Here is a 25,013-nt window from a genome sequence, read left to right on the forward strand (position 1 = left end):
CTCGCTTTCTCACTTAATTTTCTTCATAGTCACTAAAAAATATTCTCTTTGGGTCAATTCGTTGGAAATTTTATGCCGGTTTCAGGATACTGGCTAGTCTGGTTAATGGATACGTAAGAGACTGATTTTGCTGCATCATACGTCAGCGACGATGCATTTTCTTATTGCGATCATTATTTGCTATATGCGACATTATGGCAGATGTTTGTCGTAATTTATGACCGGGCCGAGGTCTCGGCAAGCACCTCGGCAGGATGCATGAGCGAATGTTTGGTAACTGGGATATGACTGTTTATAGAACAGTGGTGCCCACTGTAGGAATCGCGTTTGTGTCCCCTGTCACACGTTGTATCGTTTAATGTGTCCGTTCATCATCGAAAAAATTGCACGACGCCAAAAAGTCGACCATGGGAGGCTCGCGCCTTTTCGCAGTCTAAGGAGCCTAGCAGCCTAAAAGATAAAGAGCGCGGCGTGTTCGTTAAGAGGATATCGGGGACGACGCTTGTCTCGTGGCAGATAATTTTGAATGGCGCTAGTTTGCATCGTATTGTCACAGAATAGAGACTTTGTGCAAAAGGTCCGACCACGGAGTGGGGTGGACGTTGGTCTTTTTGATAAAGGGACTATGAGAAACTGTATAGCACTTGGCCTAGAACCTCGAAAGGGTAAAGTCTCTTTATAAGGTAATCTAACATGTACGAAATGCATTCGCGTTGTCTTTAAAGTTGCCAGACATGTTGCATTAATCGAGTAATTGATTGAAATAAATATTGTCTTACCAATAAGGAAAAATTCCGAAATTAGTCAGATGACCAATTCTCTCTGCAACAATATCACAGGTAACAAAAAAAGGAAAGGCAATTCAATTATATATTACTGTTAAATAGACAGTACATTTGTATTGTACGTGTGAGAATGAGCAGACACATGTGTGCATCCCCTCCCTAAAGTGTGAGTGTCGCAAGACGGTCCAGATCTTCGTTGAGACAAAACTGAGACTAGAAGGAAAGAAGCAAGCGAATGAGTGTCTTCTAGTCCTTCAGAGAGTAACCCACGTGTAGAGCTAAACTTAGTTAATATGTAAATAAAGTTTAACTTTTTATTCTCTCCAAATGCTCACCATACCTTAACAATTGCATATTGTCTGAAACTATTGCCGAGGTTAACGTTTCCCTCTTATCGATAACAATAATAATAATAATAATCTCGATCTTATCGATTTTATTTATTCTAATTAATTGTGTTATTGTTTTTATCGATATCGACGAACCAATAGTTTGCTGCAGAATTTCGCGCGGTTTTCGTTTCACCTGAAAACAATTGCTCATCATCGGTGTCTTACTGTCTACGTCCATCCGAGAGCTTCAGTTTTCTTTCATTATATGATCGTATATTTCTTCGTTCTGTCCCAATAACAAAGCGATTAATTGTCCAAAAAATATGGTGATCAACAAACACGAACATCTCCGACGTAAATTTGATAAAAGGAATGCTTCGAAACCTAGCGTGGTAAGTTCTCCACCATCCTATTCACTCGCTTCAACGGATTATCATCTTTTTCGTTCCCTCGAAAACGGTTTAAGCGATGTTTCCTTCCACAACGACGTGCAACTGTGAAAATGGCTGGGAGATTAGTTTGCTTCAAAAACCGCGGAATCCTTCAAGCGAGGAATCCAAAAATCACCGGAACGTTGGGAACAAGTAGTAAATAATGGCGGAGGATACATTCTACATGAATTTGTATTGAACATTTGAAAAAAGAAACAGAACTTCTCACATTCTCAACAAAACCGCGCCAACTTATGCACCAGCTCGATACGAATGATCGCGAAGATTAGATTAAAGAGCTCTTTTATCCGAAGACGATTCTATACGTTTGCTACTACTTCAGGATCTCCTCAAGAATAGTCGTGCACAGTAGTGTACCGTAGTAGTATCTTGCGAACGCATGATTCGTCGAAGCTAAAATTTTGCGTTTCAGATCCACTGTCTGATCCCACGATGAAAGCCACTAGTGGCATTCTAAATTTCGGGAAGTATAGCGCTCATAACCCAGCGCAAGGTTCGATCCAGTACGGAGACGATGTCGATGATGAAATAAATGGGCTCGTTGGCGTGCAATGAATTTTCAAAGGTCGCGTTATCTGGCGTTTCCAACAGAACAACAGCCACAGAATGCTCAGGGCGGATTCCTTCGCTAGATGTGGACTGCACGAACGAGGCGAACAAAACGAAAGTGGTCCAACGTCAGTTGGCATTACCGGTCGGCCAACCACCGGCTGTTCCATTTGTCGTACGGACGCGTCATCATGAAGTCATATTTCACGACTTATGGTAATTACGATCTACCACCCAGGAGTCACATTCAGCGGCGTGTGCATGCATGTGCAGCAGCACGGCAGATTCTTTGTCAAGGACCGTGTATATTTATATACAATCGCACACACGACACCATAAGTGTGTGTCGGTCTATGTGCGCAAAATATATGCACTAACATACGTGTTCGTGTGAAACGACAGGACGCATGAACCCCGGCAGGCAACCAAGCAGTCGCGTATTACGGTTTTCAAGGGACGAATCGTAGCCATTTGTCGGCACAACCGTAATATCAATCTTCGGTATACGGCCCTGACCGCGACACAAATCGTCGCTTCGAATAATAATTATTGTCTGCCTTCCAGTGAACCTTCTTCTTCTGCTTCTCTTCTCTTGCGTGTAGAAATCGAAGAAAGCGTACAGTTACGATAAAGTCTTTTCGTACTACGCTTACTTTTCGAGAAAATCGAATCTGATATGCTTGCACGTTGCAATGATGCGATTCTAGATTTATGATGACAGATTATGATAATAATTCACACGAGGATTCCTACAATCCGCGTATCCTGACACGGATATGTAATTGCAAGTTACGATAGAAGTAGATGTTGCAGATAAAATGTGCACTTTTTCATTTTTACATAAATTATCAACGTCATCTGCTAAATTTTATCAATTTGCGAAGAAAAAGCGCGATTCTAAGTATAGGAATTTTCCAACTATTAATCACTCGGACGAATACAATTTCAACATTGTAAGAGAACATATAGTTGCAGATATATTTTAAGGAGAAAGTTCAATGCGGATATAACCCACAGTAACCTGATATTTACCGTGTAATTTATTTTTAATGTCTATACGGTAAATGTAATATTACATACTAACTTGGTATATGATTCCATTCAGAATATACGTACACATTTACACCATTTAGTTTGGTCTCTTGAAAATTTCTTCCACTTTTCCAACTATTTTAAGGAAACAATTCCGCTTACAACTAGTTGCAAAGCACTTTGTACGTATTATTTATCAAGAATAAAGTTACTAAACGCTCAAATTGGAGAAACAAGTACAGCAGTGGGAAATATAAAAATTCACGCACTATTAGTCAGTTGTGAACAGACTGATACCAGAATATGGCAGTAATAGTTTATAATTATAATAGAATTTGTATGGTACGTAGAAGCAGAAGCAGAATTTCAAAATGTAACGATGCTTGATTAACAGAATCGATGGTCCAGAGTGAAGGAAACTGTAAAAGGAAAAAGAAGGAAACGAAATACGAGGTATCAACGGCAGTTTTATGTGGTACGTAAATAGCATCTCGTAAATTCTTTATGGGCAAGGTACTGAAAGAAAATGTTGTCTATAAATTACACGCATAAAAAGGAACGAGTACGTGAGTGAAATAAATGGTACGCTAGGCGTTAGATTCGAAAATTGAAGAAAAATATAGAATCGGATTGTAGAGAAACTAGAAAAATTTAAGATCATCCAAGAAGATAAAACGAAACCTTTTGCTATAACAATCTTAAATCCGTAGCCAAGTCCAAGTTCACTGCGAGAGGATATTACAAGGATATATTACAAAGATCAACGAAAGATATATAATGCCAGGAACGTAAAAATGAAAGAAGATATCCGAATACACCAAATAGTGCAGTTTAAAGGAAAAGCGATGCAAAGATACAGCACAATTTTACGAAGTACAGTTAATTTGTCAAAAGCTACAGACTTTTTCTAATCCTTCTAACATATGTTGTATCACGTTAATTCAAATTTAGTTTAATTGTATTGTTTACTGTACTGCAATTTTACTATATACGACGAATGTTCGAACATACTATTATTTAAGTTTATAAATTTTTGTACTCTACACTTTGCTTCTTTTATGCATTTTTCTTCCGCATTTTGTTAACCGCTGATGACGATAAAAAGATGGTCGACAATAAATAAAATAAATAAATAATAATAAATAAAAATTCGTTAGGTTATTGAAATTTTCATAACAGCGTGGGAGATGAATTTTCTCTACACTCTGCTTCTTTTATGCATTTTTCTTACGCATTTTGTTAACCGCTGATGACGATAAAAAGATGGTCGACAGTAAATAAAATAAATAAATAATAATAAATAAAAATTCGTTAGGTTATTGAAATTTTCATAACAGCGTGGGAGATGAATTTTCTCCACACTTTGCTTCTTTTATGCATTTTCTTACATATTTTGTTAACTACTGATGGCGATAAAAAGATAGTCGACCGTAAATGAAATAAATAAACAATAATAAATAAAAATTCGTAAGGTTATTGAAATTTTCATAACAGCGTGGGAGATGAATTTTCTCCACACTTTGCTTCTTTTATGCATTTTCTTACATATTTTGTTAACCGCTGATGATGATAACAAGATGGTCGACCGTAAATGAAATAAATAATAAATAAAAATTCGTAAGGTTACTAAAATTTTTATAACAGCGTGGGAGATGAATTTCCTCTACACTCTGCTTCTTTTATGCATTTTTCTTACGTATTTTGTTAACCGCTGATGACGATAAAAAGATGATCGACAGTAAATAAAATAAATAAATAATAATAAATAAAAATTCGTAAGGTTATTGAAATTTTCATAACAGCGTGGGAGATGAATTTCCATAGCGTCAACATGGAGTCGATCGTTACACGAGATCAGAACTCGTCTCTCTTCTTCGAATTCAATCCCTCTAGAGATCTTGTATGTAAGTCATATCATGTAGGTGTTGCGAGGTTGGCCGCTATTGTGCGTCGAGATTTATCGAGAGGCATGTAGCATCCACGCCTTTGGGACTCGACCCGCGCTCTTGTCGTGCTTGTCGTCAATGTCAGGAAGTGTATGTACATTTTTACGAATTCGTAACGAATTCACCACGTGGAATCTCAGTGTGTACGGCCGGTGAACGATTCGTTCAGCTGATACCGAGTGACATCCGGCGAGGCAACGACGCAACGTCATTTGTTACGCGAATGAACGTTCGGCATACATATGTATACTGCGTCGGATAACAATAAACCACTTCGAATTGCCTGGAAGGTTCCACTGCGCAATCGGTCCTTGGCAATTTACATGGCTCCTATTTGATTTTTCTTCGCGCACAGTCCACTGTCTCGTGTCGAAAAACGAAGAAGAAGAAGTGGACAGTTTATGAGAGAAACGGCACACTTACCTGCGGTGAGAGCGACTGAACGATACGCGGTTCGTGAACTTCTTCAGGTAAACTCACCTGAAACATAAAAGCATAATCGTGAGTCAGATCTGCTATAATCTTGTATTTTTTTGGGGATTCTTATGTGTTCTTATGGATTCGTAACAGCGCAAGTTGAGTTACTTAATTTTGCTACGCTTAATTAATATACTTAATTAGTACGTAATATGTATTTTATAATGAAATACTTGTAACGGTATGATAAATTATTGTTACTATATGAAACGCATTGTTGAGCTGCAAATGATCGGAGGTACCAGGTGTCAAGCGTATCGATATTAAATTTCTGGCTGCATTTTTACTACCAGTGAATGATATTTAAAATCTGATTCGTTAATTTAATTTCAATTAATCAATTTAATGTAATTTACTTTAATTTAATTTAATTTAATGTAATTTAATTTATTTCAGTAGAATCTGAATATCCATATTCTTTTGGAATGATATACGCGGTTGGAAAGATCGTCAAGTGGTTTCTATGTAACACAATTCTGTTATATGTATTTACCGAGGTCAGTTGCACACAGTGCACTGCGTGTAACGTTAATTATATCGGAGCTCGCTATCCTGCACGATTTATTGGAATCGGTTAATTCCCATAACAGCACCAGCAAATGAGCAGCAATGTGTAAACGAATCGCTTATGCCTGCAATTGTACCAATTAAATTACAAAGTCCTGTGCTTGTCCGGTCACGGTGAATTAAAGTTGAACTCAATGGACTATCTGCAGTTTTAAACCATCTCTAATTTCGAAACATGTTTCTCGTATTTAGATATATGTTTGCAGACAGAAATTTTAACATGGTTCTACGGTGAAATTCTATTTCTATGTAATATATGTATTTAATTTTAACGCTAATTAGGAATATTTATTCAGGGACAATCTCTAATTTCGAAATATTCTTTTCATATTATGTTTGTTGCAGTCGGAAATTTTAACACGGCTTTGCAATGAAATTGTAGCTATACAGGGTGAGCCAAAAAATCGTGATTCAACCGGTCGATAATTTTACGTGGAAAGATAAGTCGACAAACAGAATAGCATTTTTTCCTTCGAGGTTTCGTTTTCGGAAAAAGTTGAAAATAAGTAGACAAAAAGAATAGCATTTTTTCCTTCGAGGTTTCGTTTTCGGAAAGGATTGAAAATCCATCAGATATCCGTGTCCTAACTGAAAGTTGCGAATCACGAAACGTCCTTCTGCTCGTATCTGTATTATTAAGCGAGAACGACGAAACGATAATAAAATGATTGGTAAAATGTATTGATCTTATCCTTATTTAGGAAACCATTCAAATTAAATACAAAATGAAGGAAAATGATAATCGAGAAGGTGGGCGAGGTAAGATAGCAAGAATAACAGAAAGCAAATCGTATCAATATATATGTTTTGTACAGTATAAGTATTGGGAACATTTATAAAAGAGATAAAAGAAATTTGTAATATGATTTTAAACGACAGTGTAGGACAAGCTGCTTGAAATAAATTAACGTGTAATGTCAAGCAGACTTAAAATTAGACGATTCCACTTGAAGGTAGTAAGCATTATTAAACGATATTTTTGGCAGAGATGAAAGCCTTTTATATGATAATCGAATGAGATACTGGACAATGCGCTTTAAACGCGTAAAAAGGATTAGAGAATGGGATAATGAAAAGAATTTCATGAGATAATTAAGTCTATTACGAGAACAGCGTCGTTTAATAACTAACCTACTTTTGTCGCAGATTTTTCTCAATTCATGGAAAGTACTAGCTACTTTGATACAACTTTGCTTTATTTGAATACGAACAGGTTTTATCGCAAATTTTTTAAATGCACAATTTCATATCGATCCAAATACGGAGAATATGGTACTGACATGTTTAAAACAAATACACATAAATACTAAAATTGTCTACAAGAAACTCTATGTTACTAAATGCAGTACGCTTTGTTAAACGGTCGTCAAAATGATTTTAAATTGAAGCGAAACGTATAAAAGTGTGATGTAAATTTTCATATACATATATTTATAAAAGTATTCGTTTCATTCTTCGTTTCATTCATATGGATTTGTTAATTCAACTATACAAATTTATATATGGAGGTGTACGAACGCAATTCGTGTAATTTACATTTCATTCGGTAATTGTACAATATCGGAACAATAATAAAAACCAATTTTGCGGAATTGAAATGGATTAACTCGAAGGATCAAACGTTTCAAATAAGCTTATCACGATCAATTTCATTGTTTAATTTTTAGGTATTAATATATGTTTTATGATTTCAATTATGATTAAAATATTAATCAAGAATTTAATATAATATAACATTATAACAAATAAATTAAATAAATATAATAGAAAAATGATGAATCAATTAATTGGTGTTATCTATAAAATTAAAATTAAAATTAATTAAAATTAAATTAGAAGCATAATTATTAGTATAAATGGAAATTCATATTAATTAGTTATATATATTAATGTATAATTAGTATAATTAAAAATTCAATTCTTCTTATTCAGGCATTCAATGAATTTAGAAAAATAATAATAAATTGTACAATTTACAATGACATCCTAACGTTAATATTTAACCAACTGTCCATAAATTAAATTTTAGTTTTAATTCAATTGAAACAATTATCATATGAAGTTCTTTCAACTATAGCAGGTATAAATCTACGACTTATCCCACGAATTTTTCTTAATTACAGTAATAACGTTGGCTGCTATGTTCGTAATATTAAAAAAGTTAAAGGTTTTGTAATTTTTTATGTAATTTCATACCGTCATATTTCATAATTTCGTAATTTCATATCTAATTTCTTAAATTTCTTTTAGAAATATACGAATAATAATTGTGTAGATATGTATATAAGTATTAGGCTGTCCGAAAACTTTCTTTCGTTTTATAAGGAAATAATAGGCGCACAATATTTACTGAATTATGCGCGAACATAATAATAGAAATATAACGAAATAGATTCAATAAAATAATGTAAAACAGAAATTGCTGTTCATCTATTACCATCTTATGAAACGAAAGAAACTTTTCGGACAACCTAATATAAATAATTTTGTGACAAAGTGTATTATTAATTTCTTTGATAAGTCAGATGAACCAAACTCTATAGATGTATGTAGACCTCCGTGACCGACTGTAAATAGCAGTTACGTATTGGTTCAGCCGCTTTGCGATATAATATATTTCACGTTCGACTATGAAAGCATTATTCCGCGATATAGAATCTCTAGTACGAGATCCGCATTCGATAACAAACAGGTGTTGAGAAAGGCTGTACGCAACAAGGTATCCCGTGTAAGCACGTAATAATGATACAAGTGGTAGTAGATAGAAAATCCTGGTGAGTTTAATCATTGCCGTTACTGCTAGAATTATGCTATTTATTTCGATCGACTAAGTTATATATGTTAACGTGTACTGTAGCACTTAATATTAACACGAATCGTTATTCCTCTCCAGCTCAATTCTTTCTTACAAACGTATCATTTTGGATAATACAATGTTCCAAATAATATTTCAAAAATTACAGTACAATAGAGAAGCTTATTTTAAGATTGGCAAGAAAGAATTTATACAAATGAACAATTTGAATACGATATACAAATTAATGCTTATATGTATAAGTTACAAATATTATTTGGGTCGATTGAAATAAATAAACCTTCTATTAGGCAAATTAAATTGTACACAGAAGTTAATACAAGCTAGATAAATAAATGCACATATGTACCTGCACTTACACGATGCAACATACAACGTATCATGCAGCGTTAAAAATTCAATTCGAATCGAAATTCAAATACTTTGCAGCGCATGATTTCTTTATATCGTTGCACGTCAATGAGATGAATTTAACGAAAAGAAGATAATGTTAGACGTAGATTTCGAATAACAGCGACGCTAATAACGATTACGCTAGGCTGATAATAATAACCTAGAAAATATTATGTCAGAAAATTAGAATGATTTATCGCATTTATCTACTTCTCCAAGTAGACTGCCCCAAACCACTATTTCCTTGCAAGGATCGTATTTAATATTTTCTCCTTTCATACATAGAAGCAACAGCAGACTTTACACGAATCTACAATCCGGAAGACGTACGATCGATATAAGATTAATACGACCCAGCGGAAGACATAAAAAATTGTTGATAAATTGGAAAACGGGAAGATCCGATTACTTATTGCTAATTTCATGTAACTTTCAGACAGACCAAGTGTTACGTAATGCATTTGCTCGTGACACGGGTGCATGCTTGGACGCATGTATCACCCAACGACCTTATGAACTTCTGCAAGTTGTTTCAAGACTGAATGAATGCCAGCACGTCTAAGAAAGGCGTGGCCAGGCAATAGTCGAGTCACGATTTATCTCGAGTACGGTCTCGAAAATGATTTTCTCCGATATCGTATCTCCGTCTATGAGGAAGCAACTTTCTCGTATAACGTGACAGCCAGATATCTAACAATTATAGGACACGTCGAATGTCGGTTGGCAGCCTCACCTTGCAAAAGTTAGCTTCTTGTATCGTACATACTCGAGTCGCAGTACGTACATATGTCTTTCGCTATATTATCAATTTGAATTCCGACATTCGTAAATTTTCGTTTCCCAACTCTTGCTGTCTTCGATAAGGTCGTTTCCAATGTAGAATTCGGAAAAACTAAACATCGACGTACGAGTCTGCCGGAAGACAAACCGATCACTTTGTATCCGTTTTTCAATTTCATTGCACGAGTACGTGATGAATGTTGAATTTTCGAGAAAGAAATTAGTTACTTCCGTGAGTTCATTTATAATAGGAAGATGACAAATAACAGGAAATTCTAAGAGAAATTAAAAAATTAATGCTTGCAACGTCATCACCTTTTTCTGCTTTCCAATTTATAGAGTTGATTAATGTGGCTCCTAAACGGCTCATACATCATCTACATTTATCGTATTCGTGTATTCGAAGCATTAAACGGAAGATTAGTTAAAAGCAATTTGATTGTAATTTAACCCCTTAGCACACAATGACGTCTGGAAGACGTCATTTCTCTCGTATGTCATTTTAGACGTTCACGTCTCTGAGACGCGAAGGATTGTACATAATTTCATGTTTAGCGATGTCAAATGGTCCTGTTTCGTTTATATGTCAAGGAGTTAAAGAGAGAAACATAAGCTAATGCCTGTTTGCTTATAAATAATAAAACACAATCTTCTAGCATTAATCCTTCGATTCCTACAACTCGAATTACGATGCCGTCTGCAGTATTTTGTGAATTTCTCTTCGTCTGAAATACAATCTTCTTCTTCTCGCTTTTGCTCGCAGATTACAAACTCTTTTGCACCACGTCTCATTATTTTAATGGACAGTAACAAACTCTAACTTAATACGAAACGTGTTCCTTCTATATCAAAAGATTCCTTGTTGGTATCGCCAGATGTAAGTACAACGGATACTTAAATATCGCAATAATACTATATAGACTTTATACGTACAAATATAATTTACGTAGATATATTCTGCCTAACATCGTATCAGCAAAATCAATCAAGTAACACAACGCATGCTTTCATCCAAGTGGAGCAAGAGTTTCGTTGCAACTAAACGATGGTTGCTGCTTAACTAAGCTCCTCGTGCGTATACGATGTCCACATCGGCCGACAATACCACTTTTTACCAAAGTGTTTCCAAAGTATTGCAACAAGCTTGCACTACACTTTGCTGATAGCGAGTCACGAGGCCGACGTTTTCCTTCACCGTCCAATTACATTAGCCTATCGCATCGCGGACTGCGAGGTTCCTAGCTTCCGCCAGGAATAACGTTTCTGAAAGAAGAAAACGCGAGGAATCTTGGCGTTGCAGGTTGCAAGTGTCATCTAACGAGTGATCTGCGATTCGTCGAGGAAAAATCGTATATTCAGTGGAATGAATGCCAGCACGTCTGAGAAAGGTGTGGTCGATCGGCTGGCAGCCGGCAGCGGGGTCACGATGATATATCTCGTGCGAGGTACGTTCTCGAAAATGATTTTCCGTGATATCGTGTATCTCGAAGTGGATGAAGGGAGGCAGCGGAAGAAGGCGCGATCGAGCAAGGCGAAACACATAGAGAGACAACTGGGAGAAGGGGATTAGAGGCAGCCAGCATCCAAAGAACTGGCGTCGCTCGGCTCGCACTCGGTGGTGCGCTATCCTAAGAGCATACTGGTGATTACGTCAAGCGACCGTTATTTCTGCCGCAACCCTGCGCACTATGGATAGTTACGTGCCAGATGGCCGCACATATTCGAGGTGTGTCCGACTAATATGACTGATTGCAATCTCCGCGAGAGAGTAAGCCGAGGTCCGCGACAGCCGGCCGGCCAGCTCTGACCAACTGGCTGTTGGTAAAGTGGCAGCCAGCCGCGTGCAGGTCCATCCGTCGCAACTTGGTCGGGATTCGTTGCATGCCTGTTGATTCTTGCCGTAGCTTGTTGGCAACCTGCGATGCCCCGAGCAGACATGCTTTAATAAATGGAGTCCAGCCGAGGTTACAACCTTCATCAGCGAAGATACACCTGATAGCATCGGCAATCTCGACACGCCGCCCAGTACCATTACCGAACCGTCTACTGTGCGCTTTTGCTACGTACGTCCAATATGCGACCTGTTTCTAGATTCGTCAGAGTAGCTGTTATCTTTCTGCTGTTGAATTCGACGATTTCGAGGAGACTATTGATCACTAGCTTATCTGCATCAATCGGGATACTTGTTGTCTGCTGGACACGTTTCCTCAGAATTGAAAGCGAAGTGGCTCGGTGAAAATGTTTATTTTCTGTGTCATTCGTAAAGATTTGGTGCGATGCTTGGGGTGAAATCGAGGCAGAAATCGCGAGAGTGCTTGTTAGTTTCTGAATTTGGTACGGTAGGATCTCGTTTATCCAAACAGTCGAATAATATCGAGCAAGACAAATATCCTAAATCTACTTTAAGTATAGTATACTCTTTGTATATTTCTCGATCAAGTTACCAGCCTCAATTCTTCGTTATACATGTAAGTGACGAAGAAATTATTGAAAGAATTAAAGGGAAATTTAACTGTAGCGAAAGCAATGACAATTTGGATGATATTCCCATAAATAGTATTCGATATAGTAATGGGTTATAACATAAATTCGTCATATTTTTATCATATCATCAGGCGGAGGAATACAATACATATACATACATACGCTACAATTTAATGTAACGATTCCAGAAGTATTCATAGCAGCAGAAACAACGAGTAGATGGTATGAAGGATGAAAGGAAAGAAATCTGAAACATTGTTCCAGTAAAATAACAGTTAATCAAGCGCCTACATTACAAAAAAGAAAGAGCAATGCAAGGGGTTATTAAAGCGAAAAGAGGACAGTTTGATCATTAGTTGAATATAGGTAAATTAATCTCACTCTTATTCATGCTATTCATTTTCTCCAGTCCAATTCTGAATGGACCAAAGTATGTATCTCATTGTTCTTTGTACTAATAATAAATGTTGTATTAAACAAAATAAAATAAACATATTATATATTTGGTATATTCTTGTAACTATCCATTGAATAATTTTTTGATTGAACTTTTGATTTCTTGAAATTATTCAACATTACATAATTTCTAGCACAATCAACAGATACATTTCTGATCCAATGTATCTTCTGCGTTGTTCTTGTACCGATTTGATTAATAAACATCGCACAGCGATGGACGAAGGAAAGTTTGAAATTGGTAGCCTGCGAGTAACTTTCGTATCAAATATTTTCTATGATATTGGTCACAATAACCTATTTTGGGACTTATATTACATTCGTTCGTTGCTTTTGTCAAGTATGATCCTATTTTGCAAAATTAATGTATCTTTTCGAACCGCTTCTCTGTTAAACGTTCGTTTGTCCGCCGTTGTATCTCGAAATAAAATAACGTAAATATATTATCTATATGTTTTCTATATTTCCGAAACTGTTGAATATTAAATAACTTTTAGCGCAATTTACGAATACTTTTTTTGATTGGGCGTATCTCCCGGCAATGCGTTTCAAAGCCATAAATCACTAACAAACTTCGGCAACTCTGCAATGCACATTGACGCGCGCGCGCGCTACATAAAATTGAACTGTACGGAATAATGCAGTCGCCTGAATTTCTCATTGATTTACGGCCAAGCGATTCTGCAGTTCTTTCAGCGCAATCGACGCAACGGATTTTTCCCGATTTAACGTTTCAATCACCGCTGTTTATTTTTACAAAAACGTAAATTCGAGCGAAACCAGGCGACCAAAACCGCGAATGTAAATCCACTGAATTATTTCGCTATACGGATTCATTCGTTAATAAATTTTATGATTGCGCAATAAACCGTGCAGCAGTACACCCGCGAAATAGCAATGTGATAAGCTTCTTTGCAACAGATTTGTATAATATCTACGTGTTTGCGGTTATACGTAGAATGTTTAGTATATGTTCTGCAATCACGTAGAATTATACAATTAATTTTTTTATATCCGTCCGTTGCTTGGTGCAAGAAGTGCAGTATGACACATTTTTCCAAAAATGAGTTAATCCCGCTGTTCAATATATAAACAACTGTATATTATATTATATATAAAAAGCGACAATTTCAAATTCTATCTAGAAGAGACTGTAATGGCATTTGTATACAGAAATGTAAACATTTTTCATAAAATAAACCTTCCGCAAAAAATACTTAAAAAATATTCAAAACACAAATAGTATAAGCTTCGATTTTCTCTTTTTACATTAGAAGAGCAATTTCAAACAGCAGAAATTATTTGAACGTGAATTTTTTAAGATATCTTCAATAAATAAATACTGATATTGGTACTTCTTGCACAAAACCATTGATATACAGGGTGGTTGGTAACTGGTGGTACAAGCGGAAAGGGGGTGATTCTACGCGAAAAAAGAAGTCGAAAATATACAATAAAAATTTTTCGTTTGAGGCTTTGTTTTCGAGAAAATTGGCTTTGAATTTTCGCTCGGTACGCGTGCACTTTATCATGTCTCGTTATAACGGATCTCACTGTAGATCGTTGTCTCGATGGAAAAATTAAAAAAAAAAAAATTTTTATTCTATAGTTTCGACTTCTTTTTTCGCGTAGAATCACCCCCTTTCCGCTTGTACCACCAGTTACCAACCACCCTGTATATCATACATACTTTTTATAATATTATACTAACAGATCGTGTACGCCTAGAAGACACAATTATCAACATTGCTATATTTTAACGACAATCCTTGTGTTCATTTTTATCTTACTCTCGCTTGTTATTTTATAACGTTAAACTTAATAGAAAATATTATATTATATAATATAATAATACAATAAAATAATATTATATAATACTGTATTATCGTAAACTATTATGATTAGCTTATTAATGATAAATGGATTAAACAGATGTTAATTAAACAGAAAACAATGGTTATTTAACATGAACTAACGGCAACAAACATATAACAATTAAAACAACTAGATAATTAATTAACAATTCTCGTCAACGCAAATTCAACTCACTCTTAACAACGCAATCCGCACTCTTTGACTTCTCAACCCATACTGTTGTTAATTCGTTTATTGTCCCCTAGCAACCCCTTGTCTTTTGTCTTAGCCTCACCACGCACATGCTCAGCAACCACTTATTTATAATTCACACCTCAGCAACCGCTTGTTTACAATCCGCACGACACCCCCCAGGCCCCTCGTCCACGATACTACAATATAGTTATATAAAAGTACTATTAAATGAAACAAAAGATGTGTATCGGCCCATAAGTCAACTTATAGAAGACTGGAATAGGAAGAGACTCAGATTGTTATGCCTTGGAGTGTCGACATTGTTTTGATTCGCTAGGTTTAAAGGTAAACGAACTCCGGACAAAACTCACGCCGTTATTTGTAATCGTCAAGCGGAGTTACATTTGAACTTCTTGTAATACCACTAGTCGATACAAATAGACGAACGTGTTCTCTAGGACGATCAATATAGCGAATCTTTATAGCGAGTCATACAGTCGAATAGCGAGCGTAGAGTTGAACAGTAGCATTGAGCGAGCGACGATAACGAACGACATACACTATCTCTGTACTTGTACTTAACACGTTCGTCGCCACGTCACACATATCTATGTGACGGGTATACTTCCGTGGGGCCCCCGTCACCAAAGTATGGGTGACGCTCTTCTTGTTCGAGTTAATTGAATATAGGATATTATATATAGAATATACAACATAAAAATATCAGAAACACATTATACCATAGGTTTTATTAATTTATATTCAGGATAATATATTACATTATGCTATATCGCATGGTATTTGTTAAAACGTTCCAAACACATTTGGGCTGATTTTGGGCACTTCGAACAATAGTCGTAGACTCCGTCATCGCTACTCTCCTCGCTTTCAAATCTATTTTCACGCTGTTTACTGAACATTTTGAGGATGAAAAAATCACCGATGTACGTCACAAGTTTGCTTCTCGACTAAATGAAAGATCCGAGATATCTGCCATGAGATCCCTCGGAATACTCTAGCTGGAAAGCTTATCGCTTTCACCATTTCAGAACTAAATAATCTTTTCTTTACAATGAATCGAAGACGATAAACAATGCATTCCAGCTTGTCGCTCTATTTACGTTCTGCGTTCTACGGCGGTCGGATTTGGGCCCCATAGGAAACTTAGCTGAATCACGCTGGACGACCAACGTGTTAAAATGATTTTAATATGATTGACTATTACAATTTTATCACTCGTATCTTTATTAAACAAAGCAACACGTTTAATATCCACCTCAGATGTATTTGAAGTCTATTAATTGCTATATAAATGCTACAATAGACACAATGGTGTATAAATGCCTTTTGTAGTCACTGTGAGTATCTTTACTAAAGAGAACAATAAATTTCTTCGTGTCATTATGTCGTAGAAGCGTCTGGAAGAAATATAGCGTGTTTCCAATATTACCCAATGCTCGTCTTACAAGCAATTTATCACTGCTCGTGTTGTATCGCGGTTAGTAGTAAAGCTTTATGTCTTCATGGCACACGTGTAACTTGTGTTGATGCACCACTTGTTGCTATCTCCGATTAACAGAATTGTAGTTCACGGAAATCATAATATTCCAATATGACATCCAATCTCTGTTAATTTCATCTTAAACTCGGACTACAGCTTGCCAGATGTTTGCTAACAATCATAGTGCAGCAAAATAGAACAAGTTTCAGACGCTATTACGTAATCTGGTGATTGTAAATTTCATACATTAGGAAATGTAGAGCGATTAATCAGTTTCTTTATGAAACAGTTTGATGATTATTTGAAAGTACACGTATTATGGATACCATCGAAATTAATGTAGCTCGTTTTCTTTCTCGTAATCTTCATCGAGAAACTGTAAAATGATTAATGTATCGTACAACGCGTCTTAATAGGCTTTTTTACTACGTGTGTTTCTATTAACTTTTTAAGCAATGTCTGCTTGCTGACACAGTGACGTTAGTTCGTATAGCGGGCAACTTGGAACACAAATTATTCTCTGTTACGGTAAAACGATAAATTGAAAAAAGGATATATGTTACGCTGGTGCAAGAAAATATTTCGACACATACCATGAAAAACCTCTATGTATAATATGTATATATCACGTATACATTGTAGGCTTCGAAATTTCAAATTTATTCTACGTAAAATCTTTTGACATATATCAGAAGCGAAATAGGTAAAAGGGATGTAAAACCGAAAGCTCGTCCAAAGCCGAAATGCACGGACTAAGCAATAATAATAAATAATAGTAAAATGTATGTCATAAAAGGTACGACGTTTTCGTTAAATGCGGCTTGTTTACACAAAAATATAAATATTAATTTCAATTATTCAGTAATTGCTATATGTATACATACGGATATAAGGATTACAAGGACAATAAGAATAATAGTAAATAAAACTTAGGTACACAAATGTGCTGGTAACTCAAACTTCATTATACATATGTGATACATACACATATGCGATCAAACCTCATTGATGACTGTATATGCGGATTACGTTGTATAAAATATGTATAAAATAATGCCATTTCGGATCGATATATAAATATTTTCAATTGGAGGTATTATCACAATTTTAATTCAAGGCAGTGAGAACAGCAGAAGTATAAATAATATAAACTAACAAATATTTTGATTATTATGTTGAGCATCTGAAACTTTTACAATTACTACCTTTTTCACAACACAGAATCAAATATCGCTTGTTCCTTATTTAAGGATTTTCTACTTTATAAATTAGAAGTATGTAATTCCCGTACTGTATCGATAAAAGATAAAAAGGACTACAATTGCAGCTAATAAAATTATTTCTCAGACATCAGTTAGTAGTTTTTAGTTTTTAGAGACAGAATAATTAAGGGAGCGCAATATAATAAAATGGATAAGAGGGGAGGTAGATATATCAGAAGCGAAATAGGTAAAAGGGATGTAAAACCGAAAGCTCGTCCAAAGCCGAAAAGCACGGACTAAACAATAATAAATAAATGTAGGAATGTTATATTATTAGTTTGTAGGTAACAGTATGATTAATATAATATCGTTTGCACTTACACGAATATAATACCCTGTTTCACGTATTCGTTATTCACTACTTCTACGACACAACAACACAACGATCTTCACACGAGAACGATAAATTCAACTCTGACTCTCTCAACTCTCGTTACAATGTTTTCCATGCTCATTTTTTTCCCAAACATACCTTGGTGACGCTCACAACACTCTTTGACAACGTCAACATATCTTGACAACGCTAATAAACAAGTACCCCTCGCGCCACGTCCTTCCCTGATGTCACACTATCCCACATAAATAAATAATATTTGACAAAGAAATTGATTATTTGTTTCACGCTTCTTAATGAGTGTATATGATCTACGTACCATTAAAATTCGAGTTTAAAAATCGAAATTATGCGCGTCGTTTATATACCGCAGGTGTTCGTGCTTTATAAAATTCTTTGGATAAAACGAACGAATATATTATAGATGTCATATGAATTTCGCGGGGATCTAATCTGATCGTGATAACCGTGAAAGCAGGATTTAGGTGATTTAACACCGGGGATAAGTCCGCGATCATGACCAGCGAAGCAGTATAATTGGATTCGATTGTCTTGGGGGTTGGAATATGCAAATCAATTCATATTGCTCGGTGATATCTCCAATGTCTGTTTCTAGATTGCGGTATAATGGAGAGCCGAAAGGAGACAACGAATGGAACGTAATGAAAATTACAGAAACGCAATATCTGAATTCAAATTAAACTCAAATGAAACGAAGGAAAAGCGACAAGCGCTCGATTGAATTTTTTCCGATACAAAAGAGATTGTCCAATGAGATAAAAAAGAAAAAAAAAAAAGAAACATTTAAATCCCACTTCGAGTTTCCATTATTCATCACTGTTTCCGAATCGAATATGCTACGAAATGAATCGTAACAATGGTGCGAAATATTTGGAAAATTTTATTTAAAGGAGGATGGTAGAAAATGGCCAATTTTTGTGTCACTCAGGCATCAAGAATATTTACTGGACATCGTTTTATACATTCCAAGGAATTATAAAAGCACAATCTTTTATCGGCAATATGATGCGAAAGTTTAAAAAAAAAAGTGCAGTTGAAGTATGAAGTAAACAGAGCGAAAAAAATGAAAAAAAAAAATGAACGCTACTTTGTAGATAAAAGTTAATATTTATATCATGCGTCAAAGATAATTGACAGAAATATTTTCTAACATTTCTAGAAAGCGATATATCGTGATAACAAGTAACGATGCAATTATTCGAAGAAATATGTTGGTAATTGCACTGTGACTTACCTAGTCAGGCAAAGTGTAATGTATTAAACACAAAGAAGAGCTGTTACATTGTATTCTTTTCTTTATTTGATAGTTTAAAGTTTGACAATTTTAAAACGTGTAAAATGAGATCAAGACAAGCGATCGATCAGTTTTGCACGTTAACATGTTACGCATCACATAATAGAATGCAATACAAGGAAACCTGTATATTATTGAGCACACGCGCTAAAATTGTAATTAGGTATCGTTCAATTGTTGAACTCATATTACTGAGAATAAAAACCTGGCAGACTCATCGCAACGTATCCATTCGGCCAATGTCTCTTCCGTTTTCTTGGCTAAGCTTTTTGGATGAAGAAATATTTAACGAAGGCAAGAAAGGCAATTCTCTAATGATTATAAGATAAAGATTATAAGATAAAGTGTTAGTAAATTCTGAAAGCATTAGAACTAAATTAATACATTAGTATAGTATAAATAAATTAAATTATAATATAAATAGTATATTAAGTATATTGATATTACATTCAGTGATTTAATGATTCCTGATTATGAAAATTAGTTTCTTCCATTTAGTACATTTTTAAATAAAAACCACTAAAAAAGACATTTTTTTTAATTTGCATACTTCCTTCCTATTGCAACGCTACTCCTGAAAGGGTTGCGTGTCTGAACAATGGCTATTTATAAATTATTTGGATTTAGGATTGCGAATGCCCGATGTTAATGCACCGGCAATTAATTATAAAAATGGTAGAGGAAATTGGCAAGTAAAATTTTAACAATTTTCAGTCGGTGTGCTGGAATGCTGCAAAAGTTTTTAAAACACGCAATACCTGATTATTATTTAATACAATTTTGTTAATGACTGGATCGCGGATTTTTATGCATCTATGGAAAATTTGAAACAGCGAAAATGCACATAACATGCAAAAGTATATAAAATATCGAAAGTAAGCTACTCTCTATGTCTAATATTTGGTAGGTAAAATAATTTTCCAGCCAGATTCCATTCCTTTAATTATATTTATCAAAATATAAATTTGCATAATTACCCACAGCCTACCAATGACTTTCAAAGCTGAGGTAACGTTAAAACAAAGAGGAAGAAGAAAATTCCTATATCAAGAAATAAGATTGACTCTAGCGTACAGGACCTGACTCGGATGAACTACTCTCCATAATGTTTAGTAGGTAAAACAATTTTCTATCTAGATTCCATTCTTTTAATTATATCCATTAAAATATAGATTTGCATGAGTACCTACAGTCCACTAACGACTTTCTAAGCTGAAGTAACGTTAAAATAAGAAAGAAGAAGGAAATTCCTGTATGAAAAAATAAGAACGACTCAAGTCTAGTGGACATGATCTGACTCAGATGGACTACTCTCTGTGATATATAGTAGGTAAAACAATCTTCCATCCACGAGATTCCATTCTCATAATTATATTTATTAAACGCATAAGTACACGCACTAATGATCTTCGAAGTCGAAGTAACATTAAAACCAAGGAAAAGAAGAAAATTCATCAAGATATAAGGTATGAAAAGATAAAAAACACTCTGGTGCGCATTCCATTATTTTAATTATATTTATTAAAGTGTAAATTTGCATAAATACCCTGTACTAATGTCCTTCGAAGTCGGAGTAACGTTAAGACCAAAAAGAGGAAGGAAATTCTTGTATCAAAAAATAAGAATGACTTTAGCGCGCGTGATCTGACTCGGCTGGAACTATGGAACGAAATATTCATCTGCGTTTGCATACCTTCGTGCTAAGTAAAATATACCTCGTCCACGTTCGAAAGAAGCCTTCTCAAGACGACTCGGGAATTTAATAGCAGTTCTGAATCGCGCAGCACTCTCTACAATTTAGATCATATCGAATCGTCGGCAGAGAATCATCAGGAATCTTAATGCCAGACGCCAGTTTCTTTTAACCGAAGTTGTCACGGTTCGAAAAACTTGATGCGGGGTTTAAAGGTACGAAACTGCGCCGTGTGGTTTTCGCGTTCTTCCTTCGCCGAGCTGATCATTCACAGACTTCTTCATCCTGCATGGTATCTGATTACACGTTGCCATATCGTTGTCTGGTAGCCCTTCGCCAGCATTATTTTGCATTATGACGTGTAAATGTAGGTTATTCCTTCGGAATCTCGCCACGATTGAATTTTACGACTAGGCTAATCAAAATTCCCGCGTAACGTAGACGAGAAGGACCATATGTCGTGCTACCTGAAATGCTGCTTCTCACGCATCGTTCTTCTCCAAGTTACCGATATACAGAGCAGTGAAAAACTAAGTGTTAAATGAAATAAGGACATTTTATTATTATTATTTTGTAGTTTATAACGAACAAACATGCGAATGAACACAGATACACGATTGAACCATTTAACGTAAAATTAAAACGAGAAATCATGCATATTAATAAGGTGTTTAACGTAAAATTCAAGTGAAAAATCATGCGTACTAATTGGCCATTTTTTCATATTTCGTCCACATTGAAGATACTCTTTAACGTTAGAAAAACATAATTGGAAATACGACAGTAATGGAAAATTAAATATGCAGAACGTAGCAGGGTTTGTCGATAGTCTTAATTGGACTATTAAATCATACATTAAAATAAAGTAAAAATGAAAGTTTGCCAGATTCCCTAATCCTTGTTGAAAACATATTTTCTTATTAAACATATTGTTATCTTCATGTTTGTTTGATAAATACATAAATACAGAGAACGAAGTCAGAAGAGCAGAACGAGTAAATCCTTAAAAACATATTTGCATTTTTCTGAATAAATGCAGAGAATATTTACGTTTCATATCAAACTTTTACTTTGTATTTTTATACAAAAACATAACGAATACTTTTTATTAAATATTTATTTACCCGTTTCTTTTCCCATAATTACCATTAAACTGGCGAATATGAAATGTGTCTCTTATGAAATTAAACATCATCCATTAAACTGTCTTATCAATCTTGTCGATTATTTCTGGCCTGTTCTCTTAAATTAATTAATTAATTTATCTATTACTTAAACGCATGACAGCTAACGGCCACATCGGTAAATTCGAAGCTTTGCCATCTATCGTGTCCAGGATCATAGTAAACGTACCGTGGTATTGCGAAATGACAAACTCCGTAAAAATCTGAAAATCAGATCAGTCGTCGAGGAAATTATACGCTTGAGCGACAAATACAAAACCAGATTGGACAATCGTTCTAACGACCCAGTCAAGCAACTCTATACAATCAACTTACCTGGAAGATTTGCACAGATTTGCTGACCAATGTCCTAATAGAACAGATTGTAAAGTTTGTCAGAATAAGAAAAAAGAAAAAAAAATAAATTTTATGTCGAAGGTTGAATATCCTGTTCAAGTCGGTTGAAAATCGTGGTTTCCCAGTTAAAATTTCCGTAGAAGCGAAGCAAGCAACATGAGAGAGCCATGTAGGTCAAGCAACTACGCAGCTGAGTTCGGCTACCTCTCAGTGCTTTCCGATGCATGCTGTTTGCCAACCCCGCAGACAAAACCCGTAAGGCAACTTCGTCGTTGGCACATATTGCGTCGTCCGTCGAACTCCTAGAGGTTATCCTAAGTTCTATAAGGGAGAGTACACGTTCTGACAGGAGATTCGTAGGTCGGTGGAGGTATGCGTACATAAAAAACACGGACAAGTGCTCTTTATCTTCATGGGGCGGAAGGGCTGGCTGTATAGAGGAGAAGCACTCAAAAATTCCATAAATTTTTAAACCATTCTCGTAAAGGCAGACTTTTTCGGGAACACCGTCGGGCGGGGACAGTGACCTGGCGAAAGAATAATTCCTTTGCACTTTAAGCCATCGTCCGAGATAGCCTACCGACTCTTCCTTTCCTACGAGCGGCTCTACGTTCCATGGATGTCTTAATATTTTAGCTATGTTCCCTGCCGGATCACATCGTCAACCTTGAGGCCTTGTACATGTCTCTCTATGCAAAATTCACTTGCCTACGATGTCTGCTATTCAAAGATAGTATGGTACGGGTTAGAAAATTATAGGATAATTTGATATAGCACGTGGGAATGAACGATACCAAAATCAAAGAGAAGCGAGAGAAACATGAGAGGGTTAAACCCCTTAACCTACAGTAGACGTGTGAGAGACGTGGTACATCGATCGGACCAAACATAAACACGTGTGAGAGACGTGGTACGTGGATCGGGCCAAACATAAACAACACGTGCGAGAAACGTGGTACGTCGATGTTATTGATCTGTTATTTACTTCAAGGTAATAAATCTTTCTGGTTCAATGATCAATTGATAGTAATTATTTATCAAACATGTTGCGAAATAAAATTAGTTGTACCTTACACGTGTATTTATATATCAAAAGACACGTGCGATTTGCACAACTTGGAGCGCTCAGCCAAACCGTGAAATGGCTCGACGCGTGACCGACCATGTTGCTTGTGGCACGCGCTATTGGAACTTAAATCGCAAGGCAAGGGATTAGGTACGTTATTGCCGTAGAAACGAGTCCATTTCTTGGCAACACCGCCGAAATAAAGATTCTATACCTGCGAGCAAGAACCAATGCTTTCTAAATATTTACACTTCGACGCGTGTCAAGTTCTTTCGTGGAGTATAACGATTTGCCGTATCTATTTTTTCATTTATTACCAAGTTTAAAAACAAACGTATTATTTTCAGCAGAAGAACCATAAAACCTCGTTAGAGAATAATTAACCTATTTCGCGTGCACGAGAAGCTATTAATAACGGCTACAAATCGAAATAACCGTAACGAATCTGAGGTTTACGAAGAAATAATGGTACTTTCGTGTAAAAGCGTAAACGACAAAGGCATCTGCGGACAAGGAGATGGTACAAAGAGAACTCAAGACGAAAGAACGAACCATTTCTACGGAACTGTCTAGTAAGTACAAAAGGAGGAGCCGAGAATCTCTCTTCCTTTTACGTGTCGGTGTCTTTTCTCTAGCAGCTTCTTTTCTTCTAGCGGGAAGCATGCAGAGAAAGATAGCCAGGCTTCGATTTTGTCACTCAGTCGCTCGAACACTCTGGCGATTCTTCGAGTTACTCTGTTGGCGAGGTGCTTGGGTACCTTGAAAATATCAGTTTCCATCCCAACGGGTCGCAGTCAGCGATGGCAAGTTTCCCTCGACGCGTCTTTCTTCCACTTTCCTTTTAACCGGCACGTCCTCGTCTCACAGCGCGCGCGGCTTCGCCATCGTGCCCGGGCTTTTCAATGCGGTGAGAAATTCGCATAGCTACGCGGTTTTCTCCCGGGTCGAACGGGTCGCACACGTCATCCCGTGTTTTCTAGTTGGCGTGACATTTCCACTCGACGTCAGATTTCCTGCTGTCTCATCCGTGTAACTTCACAACGCCCGCCCCGCCTCTCTTTCCTATTCACAAGTTTCTTTTCTACAGACCAATTCTATATGTGTCAGCCGAACAAGTGTACGTTTGTGCAGTTGCCTGGCCATAAAATTGGAAAAAGGGAGCACCGAGCATTGTAGAAAATAACGCGTACGAATCTGCAATCTGA

General features: G+C 36.0%; 3 protein-coding genes across 6 annotated transcripts in view; 1 reads left to right on the forward strand and 2 right to left on the reverse strand.

Moving 5' to 3' along the window:
* Positions 1-25,013, reverse strand: part of twin (CCR4-NOT transcription complex subunit 6-like twin) — a 196,169-nt gene that overhangs the window by 134,856 nt on the left and 36,300 nt on the right. The window contains exon 1 of one of the 3 annotated variants that reach the window (XM_069111722.1): positions 5,520-5,576. The exons of 1 other annotated variant lie outside the window; for it this stretch is intronic. The gene's annotated coding sequence lies outside the window, so the exon portion shown is untranslated. Of the gene's footprint in view, positions 1-5,519; positions 5,577-25,013 lie in introns of those variants that run through there. One more of the 3 variants, XM_069111720.1, reaches the window with a different exon arrangement.
* The window catches only part of LOC138179192 (small ribosomal subunit protein uS3m-like), a 270,513-nt gene that overhangs the window by 111,465 nt on the left and 134,035 nt on the right, over positions 1-25,013 (forward strand). The window lies entirely within an intron of this gene.
* Positions 4,831-25,013, reverse strand: part of LOC138179191 (CCR4-NOT transcription complex subunit 6-like) — an 828,627-nt gene continuing 808,444 nt past the window's right edge. The window contains exon 8 of one of the 2 annotated variants that reach the window (XM_069111736.1): positions 4,831-5,576. In XM_069111736.1, coding sequence (XP_068967837.1) covers positions 5,573-5,576 — 4 coding nt within the window. In that variant the 3' untranslated portion in view covers positions 4,831-5,572. The remainder of the gene's footprint in view (positions 5,577-25,013) is intronic. The other variant, XM_069111735.1, reaches the window with a different exon arrangement.

The sequence above is a fragment of the Bombus flavifrons genome, chromosome 4 (assembly GCF_040668555.2).
Source record: "Bombus flavifrons isolate JBK064 chromosome 4, iyBomFlav1_principal, whole genome shotgun sequence".
NCBI lineage: Eukaryota > Metazoa > Arthropoda > Insecta > Hymenoptera > Apidae > Bombus > Bombus flavifrons.